The sequence below is a fragment of the Zingiber officinale genome, chromosome 7B (genome assembly GCF_018446385.1).
Source record: "Zingiber officinale cultivar Zhangliang chromosome 7B, Zo_v1.1, whole genome shotgun sequence".
Taxonomy (NCBI): domain Eukaryota; kingdom Viridiplantae; phylum Streptophyta; class Magnoliopsida; order Zingiberales; family Zingiberaceae; genus Zingiber; species Zingiber officinale.
Window position 1 is genome coordinate 111,403,943 of NC_055999.1, and position 16,704 is coordinate 111,420,646.

The following is a 16,704-nucleotide window of genomic DNA, read 5'->3' on the forward strand; positions in this document are numbered from 1 at the left end:
CCAGTCTTCGTGACCGTTTGCAACCGGATAGAGCTTTATCTCCGTTTGCCACCGGATAGAACTTTATCTGGTCAAACTGCGTGAAGGCGCCCTCAACTCTCTTGGAGGCACCTTCAACACTTGGGATAAGATTTCCAGGAACTATATAAAGGCCCCTGGAGTTAGGAAATTGATCAATCAACTCAGTATTCAATTCCAAGCAATAGTTTAGAGCTTTCAGTATGTAAAAGGCTTCTCCGCCTTCAGAGAAGGAGATCTTTCTGAGCTTTTTCATCGCCTTGGATTAACAACCCCTGGGTTGTAACAAGATAAATTCTCTGTCTCCTCTTTATTTCTATTAGTTTATTTCTTTATTATTATTGCATTTTTTGAGTTGAAAGAAACGAGGAGGGTATTTTTATTGTGCAGGCAATTCATCCCTCTCTTGCCGGTCCCGCTGCACCAACAAATGCTGCCGAAATTTCCTCTGGCAGAGACTCCCTCGGGGCGTGACACATACCATGAAACTTTGAGAAAGAGTAATATATAAAAAAAAATTAAAGAAGACGACCATGATGACCGAAAATCAATTTGGGTTCATAATGGAAGATTGACAATAGAAGTTATACATCTTCTCGGGTAACTAATAGAAAAGTATTAGACGCAAAAGTAAGATGTACACATGGTATTAATTGACCTAGAAAAATTTACAATAGAGTCCCCAAAAAATTATATAGAGAATTCTAGAAAAAAAAAAGTGTTAGTGTAGCATATATTGAACTAATTTACATATGAGAATATAACAACTAGAGTGAAGACTTCACACGGATTAACTAAAGTATTTTCAATATAGATAGGGTTACAAGATCAGCTTTAAGTCTCTATCTTTTTATACTAATCATGGACGAACTCACTGGACATATTCAAAACACAGTACCATGGTGCATGTTGTTTGCAGATGATATTGTTTTGATAGATGAAACATGTGAAAGAAACAATGCTAAACTAGAATCTTGGAGGGAACACTAGAAGTGAGGTTTTAAGCTTAGTATAATAAAAATAGAATATATGGTATTTAAGTTTAGCAATATTAAACATAATGAGACAAATGTTAAGATAGGAGATAACGAGCTTTAAATATTTAGGATCATTTTTGCAAAACGATAAAGGAATTGAAAGAGATTGTTACATAGAATACAAACAAGATAAGTCAGAGTTGCATAAGAAAAAACTTCGTGAGACGCATTTAAAATGGTACAAACATATACTTAGACAACTAATAAATGTTCTAGTTAGACAATGTGAAACTATAACAAATACACACATCAAACGAAAAAGAGGAAGACCAAAAGAATTGGTTAGCAACAATAAAATAAAATTTAAGTATAAATGATGATAAATAAGGGATAGAGCCCACGTAGAAGGATCCAAATAACCGATCCCACCTAGTGGGATCAGACTTGGTTGTTATTGTTGTTGTCGCCTATTCCTGACCACCACAGTGTCCTAGGTAGAGCTGTTAGACGGGCCAACCAATAACGGGGTGGAACGGCCAGTGACAGGCTGGCAGGGCGAGACGGGTCAACCCGTCATCTTGGCAAATTGAAAAATCCCCAACCTAATCCAATCTAAGACGGGGTCAACCCACGGGCCCATCAAAATTTTTTGAAAAAAATTTTAAAAAATCAAATCTTCAATATTTTACTTTGGAAAGGTCTCATCAATCAAATGTATCCAGAAATAGGTATTTTAAATGTAAATAGGCAAAAACAAACATGAAAAATATTATTTTTATTTCAAAATTATAATAAAGAAAAATAATAAATTGACATAAAACTTGATTTATATGTATTTCTCAACCCGCGGGCTAACTCAAGTCTATCGCGGGCCGACCGACCAGCGCCGGTCACGAGCCTCGGTGGGTCGGCTCATGGTGGGCTTGGATTGATAAAATTTCAAACCAATCCGCTTAAATTGTTTTACGAGACGGACCAACCCGACAGACCCTACCCAAATTAACGGCTCTAGTCCTAGCCTGATTTTGAAAAAAGGATATGTTAACATTTACAGAACGACAATGTACTAAATAGCTTCGAGTGGTTCCTTGAATTGATTTTTTGTTTATCTCTTTTAAACCCATAAACATCAATATTATTTTCTATCATTTCGAAGGTTTGAAATCTCAAGCCAAATTGGGGTTTTGTTCCCCAACTGACTTGAGACAAGGCGTGTCAGGTGCCCATGTCAGTTAGTGTGCTGAGCGGACAAACGAGGAGAAGAGGAAAAGAGAATGTTGATTGTTGACTTCATTGCAAACCATGAGCGAAGTTGTTGCTGTCTTGAGATCATAAAGAAACCATAGTCATCTTGTCTCATGGATATCACACTAAGATTATTAATTTTGCTTAAGGTTTGCGATTTTGTTATCATGACAAACCATGATTGAAGCTTGTTACTGTCTCAGGACCTCATGGAAGCTCTAGTTGTTTTGCAGATCTCGCACAAAGCTCATCAATTTTGTGTGAAGGTCATCCCCATGATCATGACGAGTCAAGCTCTAGGTATCATCTTGAAACAGTTCCACATATAATGAGAAGTTTTGCACTGTCAAGCGACACAGAAGAATACTTTAATCCTGTCTATTTCCCAACCTTATGTAGTAGTTATGGATTGATATAAAACCTTGCACATACAATGTATAAGTACTGACCTAGCCTATTGGTCTACCTAACAATACTAACATGGTACTATTAAGGCTCATGTCACTTTGAACTAAGTTTGGGTTATTAAGCTGTTTCAAAACTAAAGTCCCAAAATTTTCCATTCAGTATAATCTCCCCTCCCAATCATCCTAGGCACCCTAAGCTTAAACGTGCAATCTCTTAAGTGTTGTAGGTGAATGCAAGAGATGATGATTATGAAGAACTTTTTCACCCTTCAATTTCACAATTGAAAGCAAAGGTTTGATATGAGCCAAGCAATGATGATAACGTTTTGTCGATTAGCACTAATAATAGCTTGTGTAGCAGCTTAGCAGACAACTACAATCCCTAAACTCATGGACTTTTTTTACAAACTGAAGTAAGACAATGTCAGGTTTAAATATTTTATTCCATCTGCTTTACTACATCTCTTATGTTTCAAATATAAGAATACAGAAATATAAACCAACAATATCATACAAATAACAAACTCATAAAGGGAACTATTATTAAATTGAAAATGACTTCCCTTAGAGATTGATGGTCCTTTCATATAATATGGCATAGTTAATTATAGATGCTCATTCTAAGCGTATAGCTTTACTTAATTAATTATGATGTAGTCTAGCATAATTATGTATGATATAGGAATTAAAGTATATGTTATAAATATATTTATACTAAATTTAATTATATCATATAATTAGTTATATGATATAATTAATTACGTATACTTAGAATTTAATTATAATATACAGAATTTATTATAGTATGGAATTAATTATAACTTTATTTATTTTTTATAAAATTATATAATTTTATAATAGATTCTTCCTCGGAACCCTGCGTTGGCGGAAGCTTCGTGCACCGGACTATTTTTTTTAACAAATTTATCTATTTTTGTTACTATCATATCGGTGGTAATTCTCAACAAAGTTATCAACTTCATTCGCTATCATATTGGTGGTCATTTTCAACAAAATTATCTACCTTTTTTCAACTACGTGAGTGTGCATGTTATCAATTGAGTAATGTGTGAAGAGGACATTGTTCATCAAAACTTTTTGGATTCCCAATCAAATTACCATAAGCCTAAGCTTGTCCTCTCTATCAACTAAGTTGGTTCTAGAACTCTCCTAAAATTTACATCACTCGTATATTTTGTATATTAATGTTGTTTTCTCTCATTATATTGATCTCAATAATCAACGTATTCAAATAAAGTGCTGTGATAAACTAAGAGCAATTCAAAAAAGTAGTACTTTTTCTAATGATAAATTTACTATATGAACTAAAATATGATGGATGATGGTTAACCTGGTCAAAAGCAACAAGATTATGCATATGATGAAATTTTTCTCATAAATAAGGTATAATGACGTGTAGGATATTGTGAGAAACTAATTAAATGTAGAAAATCTAAACTAACCAACTAAAATAACAAAAATAACTTTAACGCAGAGGAATTGCAATTTTATCAAGATGATGCAAGCCAAGTCCACTTTCAAAATTGTGATCCAAGCTTTGATCAATTGGTCAGATGATATGTACTTGAGGTGTAATCTTCTACCCTGCAGTTCGAGAATTACAGGTTGCCTTGTATCAAATCTAGAATTTTGCACCAGATCTCAAACTTTCTTACAGTTATTGTTTGTGCTATATTGGATTGAATCCGATAACAAAACAAAGGGTCATCCGATGCATGAACCTCCTACTAGTACGGATCCCGGAGAAAGGTCAAACCACATTGGATCTATTGTACACGGTCTTACCTTGCATTTTGCAAGAGATTATTTTCGCGACTCGAACCCGTGACCTCAAAGTCACATGACAATAACCGTTGTGCCAAGACTCCTCTTCATTGGATTGAATCTAATACTTGAACAAAATCCCAAAGTAATAGAGACGCCACTTAGTATATTTTTTTTTCCTTCGTTTCATGTATAAGAGAAGGTAGCTTCTCTTCTCTTCTCTCCATCCTGAGAAATCCAAGTGAGAAGTGGGTGCGACCACTAATGGCTAGGAGAAGAGACACCGAAGGCCCAATTGATTTTTGTAAGGAGTTGACAAGGGCAGCCTCACATGCAAAGATGGTTCTAGTGCAGATGGGATGCAAGAAGATTCCTGGCATGGGCTTCCACTATGATATGGAAAGACAAAGGCAATAGCTCAGCACATCAATTACTGGTATTGATGGAGGTGGTGCCTCTTGCAAAGCAGGAGGCGAAGTACATAATATGGGTTTCCACATCATTCACTATAAGAGGAATGGTGTTGTGGGATGGATAGTGGGGAAAGAACCCACAAGGAATGAGAGGGTCTGCAACCAGCAGGATTAAGATATGGTTTGGAAGCGAAAGAAAAGGATAGGAGGAAGTTGGATTTTCAGAATATTGAGTTCAGAATTCAACTCTGGTACCAAATGATGCGGCACAACGAACCAAGAATCTCAAACAACAAGCAAACTAAGTGGAAATAATTAGACTGACGATCATTTGCATGATGGTTTGAGGAACCTTTTACTGAACCAAACTGAGACACATCATTCTCCTAAAAATATGGTCTAGGTTACCCAATTTATAATGACTAATAGCAGAGTATAGTAATAGCTCTCACAAAAAAATTTTAAAAAAAAAAGGAACCTAAAATAAAATATCTACTACATTATATAATCTTCAGAATCCAACTATTCTTCAGATTGAATTAGTTTATTTACATACAGAACCAAAGGCGTGTATAGGAATCTGAACTACCTGTTTTCATAAGTCAATTGTAATTCCTCATCAACTTATGCTTTGTTATTCAAATAGAAAAAAAGGATTTGATCTTATAGCCTAAGACACAGAAAACTACAGAAATTCAGGAGTTCAAGCAGCAGGATTATTTGTCACAAAATGGCAACAAAAGAAAGAAGGTCCTACAACATATTTGAGTTGACCTATGTTCAAGACATGGAAACAACGTGTTTCCTGATGGCAGCAAAAAGGTTCATAAGTTGGTGGCCTTTATGATTCCAGGAGTAATTAGCAATCTAATCATTTCATTTATACATAACTCTTAAACCTTAGTCTGTGCCTATCCTACATTTTGCTTACCAATTAAATCAACGTGTTTTGAAAATATCAATATCATATAAATCTGTTACAAAGCTGCTCCCTATCTCATTCAATGTCATCACTTATTATGTCCTATATTAGGAAAATAAGTTGCTCGTGTAAATGAAATGAGAAAAATAAAATGGAATTACTTTTTATGCTAAAAATTCTAAAGCAATGAGGCTCAAGGAAGGAAGGGAAAAAGGAAAACTCACAGCTTGTGCAGCTTCATCAATTATAACCACATCAAACACACGATTCATCCTAGTGAAGTGAACAGATCCACTAAAACTAAGAGTAGAAAACACCTGGTAGAGAGAACCAAAATCAGGAGGAAGACAGATGAAATTTGAATGAACATCTCAAGGAAAAACACCTAGCATACAATTGCTGCTTCGTCCAGTATTGCAGCTCGAATACGTTCTCGATCAGCTGCTCCTCCAGATCCATGTTTCGCTGCACCAGATGTTGTGCGGTCTACACCAGCAAGTTTTTGTTCTACCTGCAAAAAGGAATTTCAGGAACAGTGGCTCAGCTAAAATTTCAAAAGCATAAATCACAATGGAGAAAATACACACAAGGTAATCCATGGAGACAGCTTGCACCAAATGATGAGCCTTTAGACCAATCCGTACAATCTTAGGATTATATATACGACCATTTTCATCGTAAATGCCTGAAAATGATAGATACGTCAACCAGATAGATTGAAGAGCATCATGGGAAAAAAAATCAATTGAAAAAGTATGCTAAAATGCATTAAAACACACAAATGTAAGCTGATTAGCACCTAAAATAACAAAACAAATAAAAACAATAACAATGAAGGCATGATCTAAAAAAACATACAAAGCCACAGAAAATATACAGAGTATCAGAGATACTGAGAAAAATAATCATTCACATCAAAAAGCACACTAATACAACTATTACACTAGCCACACAAATTAATATATTATTTAATTAACACAAATAATCAAAATACAAATTATCTAATTTATATATAGATTATTTTGAGGACAAGTGCATTTGCATCTCTCTATCCACAAAATTGCAAATACATCATCGACCTCTATCACTTGCCACCCCTTCACTGTCCAGCCTTCAACGAATCAAACCTACCACGGGAAAGGCGACCTTGTTAAATACCCACAGGCCACCTTACCTTAGATCCTCTTCACCGATGTAACTAGTCATAGTCCATCATCTAAGCTCCAAGCCTCCAACAGCTTTGATTAGTTCCAGTATACCTTCTCTCAATGATTACGAGCCCTTTTAGTCTCCTCCTCTCTTCTTTCCCTCCCTATAACCAGCAAAATCATTTCAATTTTCATGGGTTAAGATTGGACAAACTCGTTTGATTTTCACATAGACAAAATAATGTACCAACTACCTAAATTGGCACATTGACATTGTTCTAGCACAGGTGATATAGTCTTTAATCACTTGCTATCTTGTTTCCTGTTTCAATTCTCTAGAAGAAGGATAAATATCAGTCATGCTAAGCACAGGTGACACAGTTCAGGATGAACGACATAGGGTTTAATCACTTGTTGTCTTCTTCCATGTCTCAATTCTCTAGCAGAATGATAAGTATAGGCCATGCTAGACGAGATGGCTCGATATTTCAAACTCTAGTTTAAACCATGAAAGCTCATTTGTGTGTCAATAATCACAAGCAAACATATGGAATGAAACAAAATCAAGTTTACACAAAAGGAATGATATGTTTACATGCATTTCCCTAATATATTGACCAGGTATTGTTGTAGCAAGTGATATGTTCCTTTTCCTTGACCAATATCAAGTGAAAGCATATAATATAAGAAAGAAAGGAGGATGCACAAAATTAAACGCAAGTGATGAAGCTCAAAATGAGAGTTGAGACAAATGGCAAGAGATGAGATACGTGCAAAGGTTTTGCAAGAGGTTTACATCAGAGTGAGCAACAAAGCTATATTACATTTTTAATATCAACAATGGATGCAATTAGCAAAGATCAAGAATAGATGACCACATAAAGGAGAGAAGAAAAGACATGTTCAACAATAACAAATTGACTTAGTATAAATTAATAGGTATATACCCATATAATACAATTAACTCCACCCATGGCAAATAAACTCCACTATGGCCGAAGTAAAGCTCAAATAAAGGAGCGTTGCATTAGGTTGCTAGCATAAAACATAGGTAAATGTTATGTATGGATCCATCAAACTATTACGTTAATACTATGTTATCCCAAGAAGCAACGCATTGCAGGGCCTAACAACAACATCTCTATGAGAACTTGAATAGATATTATAGGAATAATCGATTACCTTAGATAGTAGATATCAGTGTTCTAAAACGCCTCTAGGCGCTCAGCGGCCGGCAACTACACCGAAAAGGTGCTAGGCAACCCTAGGCATGGCATACATTTCGATTTTTTTCATTTAAAGCCCTAAATCCTATCTGATTCACTTGCTCATGCTACCTCTCACCTCCTCCGGAAGCATCTACTCCACGATCGATAAGTTTTTCAATATTTAATTCTATGTAATTTTTTTTCTTTTGCCTCCCGCAATGCTTCCGTTGTCACAGGATGCGTTCGACGCCACCGGACGCGTCGTCGGAAGCTTCCAACGACACTGAATGCTTCACAGAAGGCTTTCAGCGATGCCAGAAGCGTCGGAGACGCATCCAGCGATAGCGTCGCGCAACACCAGACGCGTCCCACGATGCTTCTGGCATCGTCGGAAGCTTCCAGTGACGCATCCAGTGTCGTCGAAAGCTTCTGATGACACGTCCGGTGCCGTTGAAAGCTTCCAGTGATGCGCCCAGTGGCGTCAAACGCATCCCGTGACACCGGATGCTTCGCCGAAGGTTTCCGGCGATGCCAGAAGTGTCATGGGGGGCATTCGCCGTTGCGCAACGTTGGCGCTGGATGCGTCCCTAACGCTTATGGCACCGCAGGAAGCCGCTAATGAAGCGCTTGGCGCCGCCGGAAGCTTCCAACGACGTGTCCAGTGATTCATCTCGCCAACGTTCAACACTGTTGTACCATGATGTTTTTTTTTTAAATTTATTTAATTTAACAACTTCTCACTTACATAGAGTAATTCAAATAAGCTTTTATGCACCCTCATTAAATTATACCAATAAACTATATAAAAAATAAAAAACTCTAATAAACCTTATTAATTCATATCAGTCATATTTATATTCATAATTTTATATTTAACTTTTTAAAAAAAAATCTAATAAATTTTATTAATTTATATAAATCACATTTATATTCTATATAAATCACATTTATATTCTGATAATATTTTTTACTTATTTATATTAATGTTTTTTTACTGATTTATATCCTAAAATTATTCTTAAATCACTTTTCAGGTTATCACAATGACAATGCCAACATTGACAAGCAATCCAACTTCGACAGCATCCGTCACTCAACCTGCATCCGGAATTCTTAGGAGAAAGTCAAATGACATGGGTAGAAGTATGGGATGTTGATTGATCCTAAGAATCTCGACAAAATAAATACAAATTGTGTGAAAAAATGATGTTGAGTGTATAGATCAAGTAACACATAGGAAATATACCTTGAAATGTATCTGGTTGTCGAAAACCATCTCAAGAAGATAAAAATAAGTGCAAACACGTTATTTTAGAAGGAAGGAACGGAAAGAAGAACAAATAATGGAAGAACAAAGTTATGGAGTAGAGGTGACTATTTCTCTAAACGAAGAAAGTCCTAAAATTACAGGGATAGATGGAATTAAAAAACCTCTTCTACTTGGCCCCATGGATAGATATCTATTGATAATTGCTCTAGAAAATGTAGGTTCTAGTGGGAGTAAAGTGTTTCACCAAAAAAATATAAATGAGACTTTTTTTAAAGAGAGAACTCAACAAGTTCAACAATATGTTAGGACATGGGTTTATGAAAATCGAATCACATTCAATGTTGTTGATAATAATAGCTTCAAGCAACTCATGGAGGCAGTGGGTCAATTTGAACCAGGATTCAAGCCTCCAACTCAATATCAACTTCGGGAGCCACTGTTGAAAGCCTAAAGAACAAAGCAATTGCTGAAGAAATATGAAGAATGGGCAAAGGATAAGTGCTCGATCATGATAGATGCATAGAGCAATAAAAAAAAAAGTAGCATCTTAAATTTGTGTGTTAATTGCAAGGAGAATACTACATTTTCAGAGTCTAAAGAGTCTTCAAACGAGACACATACAGCTAAACCTATTTTTACGTATGTTAACAAGTGTGTTGAAGGCATCGATCGAGCTCGGTGACGCATCCAAACTCGTTGCTCGATCCCGACAACACGTTGAACACATCGCTCGGCCGAAACAAGGTATCCGAGTAAGTTGTAAGATAGGGTTTGATTAAATAATTTTAGTATAATAATTTTAACCAACTTCTAGTTATGTATGGGATAATTTAAATAGACTTAATTAAAGTCTAATAATATTTTATATATATATATATATATATTAAAAATAATTATATTTTTATTTTTAAAAATTAGATTAAATTTTAAATATTTAATTAATATATTTTATTAAAAGTAAATATTATAAAGTATAATGATTATTTATAATATTATGTAGAAGGTAGAAGTACAAGCACTAGGTGAAATATACGATGACTCTAATACAACATGGGATAAGATGGTATCAAAGTTGAAAATAGTAGCTAAGAGTGTATTCGGTGAGTCAAAGATACATGCACCACTAAGTAAAGAATCCTGGTGGTGGAATGAGAAAGTACAAGAGAAAGTGAAGGAAAAACGAATAGCTTATAAGGAATTATATATTTGTAAGAACGAGGAAAACTTAAAAAAATATACTATAGCTAAGAAAATAATGAGTGAAGCAAAAAATGAAACTTTTAAACGGTTATATCAAAAAATAGATACAAAAGAACTAGAAAGAGACATTTATAAAATAGCTAAAGTGAGAGAAAGGAAAACAAGAGATCTTAACCAAATAAAATGTATTAAAGATGAATGTAATAGGTTATTAGTAAACGATGAAGAAATAAAAGAGCGATGGAAGAGGTATTTTCATCAACTTTTTAATGAAGGTTTAGGTGACCAACTTAACTTAGGTAATTTAAGTAGGCCAAATGAGCATAGAAATTTTAATTTTTATCATAAAATCCAAACTTCAGAAGTAAAACAAACTTTAAATGAGATACACAATGGAAAAGCCGTTGGACCAGATGATATTCTCATAGAGGTATAGAAGTGCTTACGGAAACAAGGTATTGAATGGTTTACAAAATTATTTAACATGATATTGAAAACGAAAAAAATGTCTGATCAATGGAGGATAAATACTCTAGTTCCATTATATAAGAACAAGGGAGACGTACAAAATTGTACAAACTATAGGGATATTAAAACTAATGAGTCATACTACGAAACTTTGAAAAAAAAAAAAAAGATTAAAGAAGGAGACCACAGTAACAGAAAATCAATTTAGGTTCATGCCTGGAAGGTCGACAATAGAAGCTATACATCTTCTTAGACAATTAATTGAAAAATATTAGGAGCAAAAACAAGATCTACACATAGTATTCATTGACCTAGAAAAATCTTATGATAGAGTTCCAAGAGAAATTATATGGAGAATTTTAGAAAAGAGAGGTGTCAGCGTAACATACATTGAACTAATTAAGGATATGTATGAGGATGTAACGACTAAAGACTTCAAGCGGAGTAACTGAAATATTTCTAATAAAGATAGGGTTACATCAAGGATCATCTCTAAGTCCCTATCTTTTTACACTAATTATAAACGAACTCACTGCGCACATTCAAGACACAGTACCGTGGTGCATATTGTTTGCAGATGATATTATTTTGGTAGATGAAACCCGTGAAGGAGTAAATGCTAAACTAGAATCTTGGAGGGAAACACTAGAAGAGAAAGGTTTTAAGCTTAGTAGATTAAAGACAGAATATATGAAATTTAAGTTTAGCAATATTAGAAGTAATGAAACAATTGTTAAGATAGGAGAGGACGAATTGTCCGGAACTGAGAGATTTAAATATTTAGGATCAATTTTGCAAAATAATGGAGGGATTGAGAGAGATGTCTTACATAGAATACAAGCAGGATGAGTGAAATGGAGGGGAGCGTCGAGTGTTTTATGTGACCGTAAAGTACCTCTTAAATTTAAAGGTAAGTTCTATAAAACCGTAGTTAGACCTGCTATGTTATATGGAGCTGAATGTTGGGCTATGACTCGAGCACATGAGCAGAAGATGAGAGTGACATACAAGGATGGACAAAATAAAAAATGACAGCATTAGAGAGAAAGTCGGAGTTACATCTATTGAGGAAAAACTCCGAGAGACACATTTAAGATGGTACGGACATGTACTTAGACGACCAATAAATGCTCCAGTTAGGCGATGTGAAACTATAATAAACATACATATCAAACGAAGAAGAGGAAGACCAAAAAAGACTTGGTTAGAAACAATAAAATAAGATAAAATTTATTTAAATATAAATAATGATATAATAAGAGATAGAGTTCAATGGCGTAAAATGATTCATACAGATGACCTCACCTAGTGGAAAAAGGCTTGGTTGTTGTTGTTGTATAATATTATGTATAAAAATAGTAAAAAAAATCAACCTTTTAGGTAGCCAAGGTGGTAGGCGGTCAATGATCGCCCCACCACCACCTACCGCCATTACAACACTGCTCGATATAAGTTATAAATCTTTCCATACAACTAATTAAAAAGTATCAAAAAAAGAAACAAAATTTACACATGGTATTTTTGATTAAAAAAAGCTTTGGATTAGTCTCGAGCATAGTTGTGAAAAATGCACGCCTAGCTGCACCTAGGCGCAAGGCGCAGCCAAGCACGTCATTTGCGCCTGGACAGTGAACCAGAACAGTACTTGAATAAAGAGCACGCCTTTTGAGAGGTTAAGGCACGATTTTCCTCACCTTATTAAAGTTTTGATTTTTTTTAAAGCCCAACTCATACTTTTATTTACCCTTTAAATTAATTAGATTGCATTAACTTGCATGGATGAGACACATTTTTCTTGCGTGACACTTCCTCTCCCTAGAAAATGAACATCAACCTCCCTTAGTCCCTTACAAACTTATTTAACTAATTTTCTCTCTACGTGACTCTTCCTCTCCCTTAAAAATTGACATCAACCTCCCCTCCCTTCTTAAATGTGAACTCTTCTCTCGTCTACAACGTCATTGTTCTTTTTGGCTACACTTTCTTGTTTTTTCCTTTTGTTTCATCATAACGGTATGCTTTTTTAACTTCATAAGTTTTTAAAAATCAGGATCACAATGGTGCTAATTTTTGAAAACAATGGTGTTGATTTTTTTTATTATGAAAATAAATTATTTTAATATATGAATGTTAGTTAATTTTATATTTATATTACTGTTTAATAGTATGTGAAGCAAAAATTCCATATATACGTATGAATTGTAAAAATTTATAGCCAAAGTGTCTTACTTCGGTCAAGCTTGCGCCTCAGGCCCCACAAAACCTATCCTCTTTTAAACATCTCATACCTGAAATAACTATTGTCCTGAGAGACATTACGTGGAGAATTATAGAAAAAAAGATGTTATCATAGCATATATTAAAACAATTAAGTCATGTTGTATGTTATTTATAGATGACATTATTATGATCGATGAGACACATGGAATATATACTAAGCTCGAGTATTAGCAAGAAACATTGAAAATAAAAAGATTTAGGGATAGAAGAGTAAAAATAAAAATTTAAGTCTAGTACTAGTAGATGTAGCAAAACAATTGTTAAGAAAGCAAATGATACGTAGGAAGTTTACTTGTAACTCTAAGCTCTAAGTATCTAGGATCTTTTTTTAAAAGGTTGGAGGGATTGACAAAGATGTTTCAGCTTAAGATGTTCTTTATGATTATAAAGTATCTCTAAAACTTAAAAAAAACTTTTACAAAATGACGATTAGACCAGTTATATTATATGAAGTAGAATGTTGGAATGAAAATCAAAGTTGCAAGTGTTAAGATGGGTGAAAAGACATGTGAGGATTGACGGGATAAGAAATAAGCATTATAAAGAAAATCGAGATTGCGCATATTGAAGAATAACTCTAAGAGTCACATTTAAGATAATATGGACATATACTTAAAAAGGGCTTAGCTCAATGGTAAAATTATTGTCGTGTGACCTAAAGGTCACTGGTTCAAGTCTCGGAAATAGCCTCTTGCAAAGCAAGGGAAAATTGCATACAATAAACCCTTCTCAGAACTCCGTATTTGCAGGAGCTTCATGCACCAAACTGCCCTTTTGTGGACATATACTTAAACAAACAATAAATGTCCTCATTAAGCTATGTGAGACCATGACAAATACACACATTAATCGAAAAAAGAGAAATGAAAAAAAAATAACGATAAAACAATATATAGTAGATGAGAATATAGTTGGGGGATCAAGCCCAAGATATAAAAGGATTCATATAGCCAACCCTACTTAATGAAATTAAAATTTACTTGTTATTGTTGTTGTTGTTTATACCCATATAATGCAATCAATTGGTTCAGCTTGTGTAATTATATAATAGATAAATTACTTGCACTTTAAAGATCAACAATGGATGTTGTTAGCCAAGGTCATAAATTGATGACCACAAAAAGGAGAGAAGAAAAGAGAAGCTCTACAATTCCAATTGAATTAAATATAAATAAGCAGGTGTATACCATATAATTTAATTACCAGGTACAGCTTGTGTTCTTTTATAACTTGATTTTGGCTTTGATTTGACAAATCAACCCCATATAGAGACTAGACAATACATAGGCCTAATTCTATCCATTAGAAATCTAATTAGGCCTTAGTTGAAGATGGTTTTAGGCTGATAAAGAAACCGGTAAATAAACCAAAATTATAATCATGCTAGTTCATGGTATGGCAAGATACATTCAATCAAAAACCAACTCAACCTAATTGAAATCAGGTTCAACATTTAATCCGTCCCCTAGTGGATCACCATTTTTCCCCCAAGTTTCTCATGCTAGTTCATGGTAAATTGTGACAATTTTTTCCTCGTACATATTTGTGCAACTTCTTAGCTTTTATCCTTTCTCATTACAATTATTTCTGCAGTTTTCTAATCCAGAAGCATATCCAAGCCCTTTCACATGGTAACAGAATTTTGAAAAATAACAGAACGCTGCAAAATTGTGAACAACAGACGAGAAGAATGAGAAGGGACGAGAGTTAGAAAACAGAAGTTGGATCATGCCTATCAATTTTTACTGATCAAGGCTTACAAAAATCAGCAACTTATCAGTCAAGGCCTAGGATTCAGGAGGACTCCCTCAAATTTAGGGTTCTGCATCCTGTGTTCTGCATTGTGCATAAGATCAACCTTACAAAATAGCTAAAGGCTCAGGTTACAAGTGAGTTAGGCATAGTACCATGACATTTTAACAAAGCACCATTATTTGGAAGAAGATGATCAGCTAAAAGTTATTATCTATATAAAAGGTCTATCAAGAAAAAAAATATATTCGCAACGAGAGATGTAGATTGCTCTTCCAGAGGCTAAACCAAACCAAAAAAGAAATCTACAAAAAAATCTGTCAATAAATATTCAAGAATAAGCAAAAAGAAAAAGTATAGGTACAAGTAAAGCTCTCGCCTGTATGTAAAAGCCGCAATACTATCTCATCAAGTGCTGAGTTTGATGGAGCACAAACCAACACATGTACACGATATTTTCGGTTAGAATTGACAACCTCAGGTTTCTAAGAAGATAAAGCAATTTAGCATGGTGATATCACTAAATAAATTATGGATCATAACAAAAAGTTTGTGGATCTACCAATTCATTTCCAGTGGGATAAAAACCATCATCACCATCAACAGGCATAATTATATCTCTTGGGTTAGCACCAGCCAACCATGGAGATGCTTTTTTCCACTGGCAATACCTGAGAATTGAATTTTCATCAAAAGTAAGAAGCAGTTGGCATAAAGTATTGGTTTAACTACACAACTGGCTCCATGGTTACATCATCTACAGTACATAACACAGAAGAAAAGACAAATAATTGAGCACGGAAACTGCACAAATCAAATATTACAAACTTTCTGCTCTGATGCAATCCCATGAGAGGGAGTTGAGTTAGAGAAAATATGCCTAAACAATTTAGAACAATGATAAAATCCATCAACAAGACCATAGAGATTATTTGCAACATCCATTATAATTTTGACGATTTCGATGCCTAAACCCTGGACTTCTACAAGGTTCCTACATAGCATTTATAAATGTCGCAGCAACATAATAAATATCCAGAATATTGAGGATAAATAATTTCTAATCTAAAACTGCAAAATTACTACTGTCAAAATTGTAGAGAAAGGAAAACATGTAAAAAAATTCCTCTAGAAAATCCGCAAGAATTTGATCTACAACATGAATGATGATATCAAGTACTTGCACCATACTTTTCTTCAATTTGCATCTCTGGCAAGCGTTTTTGAGCCGAGAAACCTCCCCTGACCAAAAGTATTAATCCATTACTTTTCAAAATTTGAAACAAAAAGGAAAATAACCTCTGGAGTGCATTAATTATACTAATAGAAATAATCAACCAAAGAGGATCCAATGATGACTATATCCTCTTGGACAATGTAGCAGATCATAAAAAGTGAATACTTACTTTGATTGCCCTCTTTCAGGAGATGAATGAAGAACAGCACTTAGAAGACCCAGAATTGTCTGAGTTTTCCCCGTTCCTGGTGGACCCTAGGAAACAAGATGTCAGGAGGATCTGGGTAGATGTTTTATAGACATACAACACCAACAACTAAGCTTTATCCCACTAGGTGGGGTTGGCTATATAGACCCTCCTATGTCATTAGGTT

The 16,704-nt window shown here is 34.6% G+C and overlaps 1 protein-coding gene across 1 annotated transcript in view; it reads right to left on the minus strand.

Moving 5' to 3' along the window:
• LOC122006923 (probable helicase MAGATAMA 3) overlaps positions 1 to 16,704 on the minus strand; it is a 43,441-nt gene that overhangs the window by 12,993 nt on the left and 13,744 nt on the right. The window contains exons 8-14 of the mRNA XM_042562620.1: positions 16,500 to 16,585; positions 16,285 to 16,335; positions 15,656 to 15,764; positions 15,473 to 15,578; positions 6,355 to 6,452; positions 6,162 to 6,278; positions 5,992 to 6,084 (exon numbers count right to left, since the gene is read on the minus strand). Coding sequence (XP_042418554.1) covers positions 5,992 to 6,084; positions 6,162 to 6,278; positions 6,355 to 6,452; positions 15,473 to 15,578; positions 15,656 to 15,764; positions 16,285 to 16,335; positions 16,500 to 16,585 — 660 coding nt within the window. The remainder of the gene's footprint in view (positions 1 to 5,991; positions 6,085 to 6,161; positions 6,279 to 6,354; positions 6,453 to 15,472; positions 15,579 to 15,655; positions 15,765 to 16,284; positions 16,336 to 16,499; positions 16,586 to 16,704) is intronic.